Source organism: Orycteropus afer, unplaced genomic scaffold (genome assembly GCF_000298275.1).
Source record: "Orycteropus afer afer isolate SDZICR_OR568_19922 unplaced genomic scaffold, OryAfe1.0 scaffold00118, whole genome shotgun sequence".
NCBI classification, from domain to species: Eukaryota; Metazoa; Chordata; class Mammalia; order Tubulidentata; family Orycteropodidae; genus Orycteropus; species Orycteropus afer.
The window spans coordinates 9,263,845-9,266,725 of record NW_006921705.1 but is presented as its reverse complement, the minus strand read 5'-3'; the positions used below and the strand labels follow the sequence as shown (position 1 = coordinate 9,266,725).

General features: G+C 51.8%; 1 protein-coding gene across 1 annotated transcript in view; it reads left to right on the top strand.

Moving 5' to 3' along the window:
• The first annotated feature begins 408 nt into the window (after positions 1–408).
• The window catches only part of PANK1 (pantothenate kinase 1), a 168,366-nt gene continuing 165,893 nt past the window's right edge, over positions 409–2,881 (top strand). The window contains exon 1 of the mRNA XM_042781424.1: positions 409–1,105. Coding sequence (XP_042637358.1) covers positions 409–1,105 — 697 coding nt within the window. The remainder of the gene's footprint in view (positions 1,106–2,881) is intronic.

Here is a 2,881-nt window from a genome sequence, read left to right as displayed (position 1 = left end):
CCTGAGACCACATAGTATGTAGGTGCCAGCAAATAAATTTCATTTCTATTCCTCTCCAAGGCTGCTTACTTTTCTATAAATAATCCTCCTTCCTTTTCTCAGGCCCCTGAGGGTTTGGTCACTTAACGAAAACACACACACACACACACACACACGAGTTGGGGGATGGGGGTGGGAAAAGGAAGGAGTGGAGGCAAAGTGAGTGACCTTGCAAAGGTATCTAGCCCACAGAGGACAGGAGTAGCAAACCTGCACGTCTGTAAATATTTATTAGGTTTTCCTTCTTCGTTCCTCCTGAAGCTGCAAGCTCCTGGCGCCTGCCTTGCCCTGTCCCCTCTCTGCTTTGTCTACCACACAAAGCCCAACCCGTCCATCTCCTCTTTGCAGACCTAGAGAACTTCAGTCCCCATGTTGAAACTCATCGGTGGCGGTGGCGGGCAGGACTGGGCATGCTCAGTAGCAGGGACAGGTCTGGAAGGCAAGGAAGCCGCGTTTGAAGTCGCGCGGCTGAGGGATTTGGGGGAGACAGGCGGCTGGGGCCCCGGCTGGAGGTGCGCGGGGATCCCGGGTTCCGCGCCTGGGGTAGGCACGCCGGAGGCGGGTGCCGCGAGGCCGGCGGGTGGGGGGCAGGGCGTGGAGGAGGAGGGGGAGCCGGTGGGAGAAGGGGAGGAGCGCCCGGCTCGCCATCCCCCGGCGCTGGCTCTGCGGCTGCTGAATCGGAAGCTGAAGGGAGGATCCGGGGAAATAAGGACGCCCGAGAATGACCTCCAGCGAGGCCGCCTGAGCCGGAGCCCGCGCGCTGCCCCTCCAGCCCCCAGCATGGACGTCGGCGGCGGGCAGCCAGAGCGCTCAGCCCCTCATGCTCTCAGCACCCCCACCGGCGCTGCCGCCGTGAACGGGCTGCTGCACAACGGCTTCCACCCGCCACCCATCCAGGCGCCGCGCCTCTGCAGCCGGGGCCCCGCAGCCGGCGGCGACGCGGCGTCCCCGCGCCTCCCGCTCCTGCCCGAGCTCCAGCCGCAGCCGCCGCCCCCTCAGCACGACTCCCCTGCCAAGAAATGCCGGCTGCGGAGGAGGATGGACTCGGGGAGGAAGAACAGGCCGCGTAAGTCCGGCTGCGAGGGGAGCGCGGGCGAGAGGCTGACACCGCGCGCGGGGCCAGGGGACTATGGGGGAGGGCTCCGCAGCGCGCTCGGTGCGCCCTAGCGCCCGCCGTCGAGGTCTGCTTGGAGGGGGCGCCAAACCCTAAAGATAGTTGCCTGAGCCTGCCCTTGCTTTCTCCCATTCGTAGAATGGGCTAATTGGAGATGGAGCCTGAGCTGCTCCTAGGTCAAGGTGTTGTAAAAGACGAACGCACTGCCAGCCCTTATTTGTAGCTGGGAAAATAAATACAAGTGTATGAACTTATGTTGGGGCCTGGGAGTGGGCGTAGAGCGTGCATGCACAGCCAGAGCTGCCTCTGCCTCCTCGTCCCCTCTCCCTTCTCTGAGCTCGTCTTTCTGGGGCTGGCTCTCAGGCGACGAGCTTGCCCTTTGAATTGCAGAGTAGCCGCCAGCACCTCGGGTCTATTGGCGAGCGCAAAGTCCGGAGGCGTGGAGTTTGACAACCCCCCAAATCACAGCCTATTAAACGCTGTTTCTTACCAGCCAATGAGAGGGCTTGTTGAGAGGGTCACACCCACTGATACCATGTGGGCCGGAACTATATGGACCAATGAGGATTGGAGGTGTATCTTTTGGAGGAGGGGGATGTAAAGTTGAAGGTTTGTAATGGTAATGTTCAGTGCGGAAAACTGAAATGAGTATTTTAACATTCTAAGGCGTGTATATTTAATGTTAGTTTCTAAAAAGTACCTCCTCCGCATAATGTCTGGAATGTAAATTTGTAGCTCGAGTTTCAAACTTTTTTTGAAAAAAATCTGAGCCGAACCTCATTCAACTGGTTACTTCTTTCTGGGTCTCTTTAATGAAGCTTATAAATGGAAAAAGACAAAGTAAGTAGAATGCACGTTATAACTGATTGCACTCAAACATGCATCTTCTGTATATAGATTATTCTGTTTGATAGGAAAGTTGCTAGGTAGAGTTTTGATTTGTCTGTAAAAGCTTCACCTTGTTTCTCTGTTTATGTATTTTGACTCAGCTTTTCTGCATGGAATTAAACGTTTAAAAAAAAACTTTGGAAAGCACTTTTCCATGACTGTGGGATCACGGTGGCTCTGCTATTTGGTTTTGTGGGTCTAAAATGTGACGTTTGAAATGTAAAGTTTTGTGTGGAACTTTGAGGCCACACAAGAGATTTGACTATGACATCTAGCGTCTCAATTTTTATTTTAGTTTTAACTTGACACTTATCAGAAAATTACTTTCTTTATGAACTCAGCGTTAATTACTTACAATTTATTTTGTTTCTTTTGCAACCACATTTTAAGTACTTCTCTGATCTGCATTAACAGATAGCAATAGAGTTTGCAATTTAAATAGCCAGTGGTACAATATAATTAAAGAGAACCGTATTGAATTTTTGTTTAGAATTGCCACCTTGAACGGTCTATGCTCAATTCAGGATATAACACCCCTCGTAATAATTTTTAAGATGTTGAAAATACACTAACTGTATCTGAAAGGCAGAGAAAAACTAACCCAGAGCTTTAACTTGTGCTTGCAGATCCATAGGAGTTAATTGTTTTAAAATACAAGAAAATGTAACTTCCTGTCTGCACTCACTGGCGTCAAGTCAATTCGGACTCATAGTGACCCCTCCTTGGGTTTCCGAGGCGGTATCTACGGAAGTAGATTGCCCAGTCTTCCGAGGAGTGGCTGGTGGGTTTTGAACTTCCAGCCTTCTGGTTAGCAGTCAAATGCCTTAGACGCTACACCAC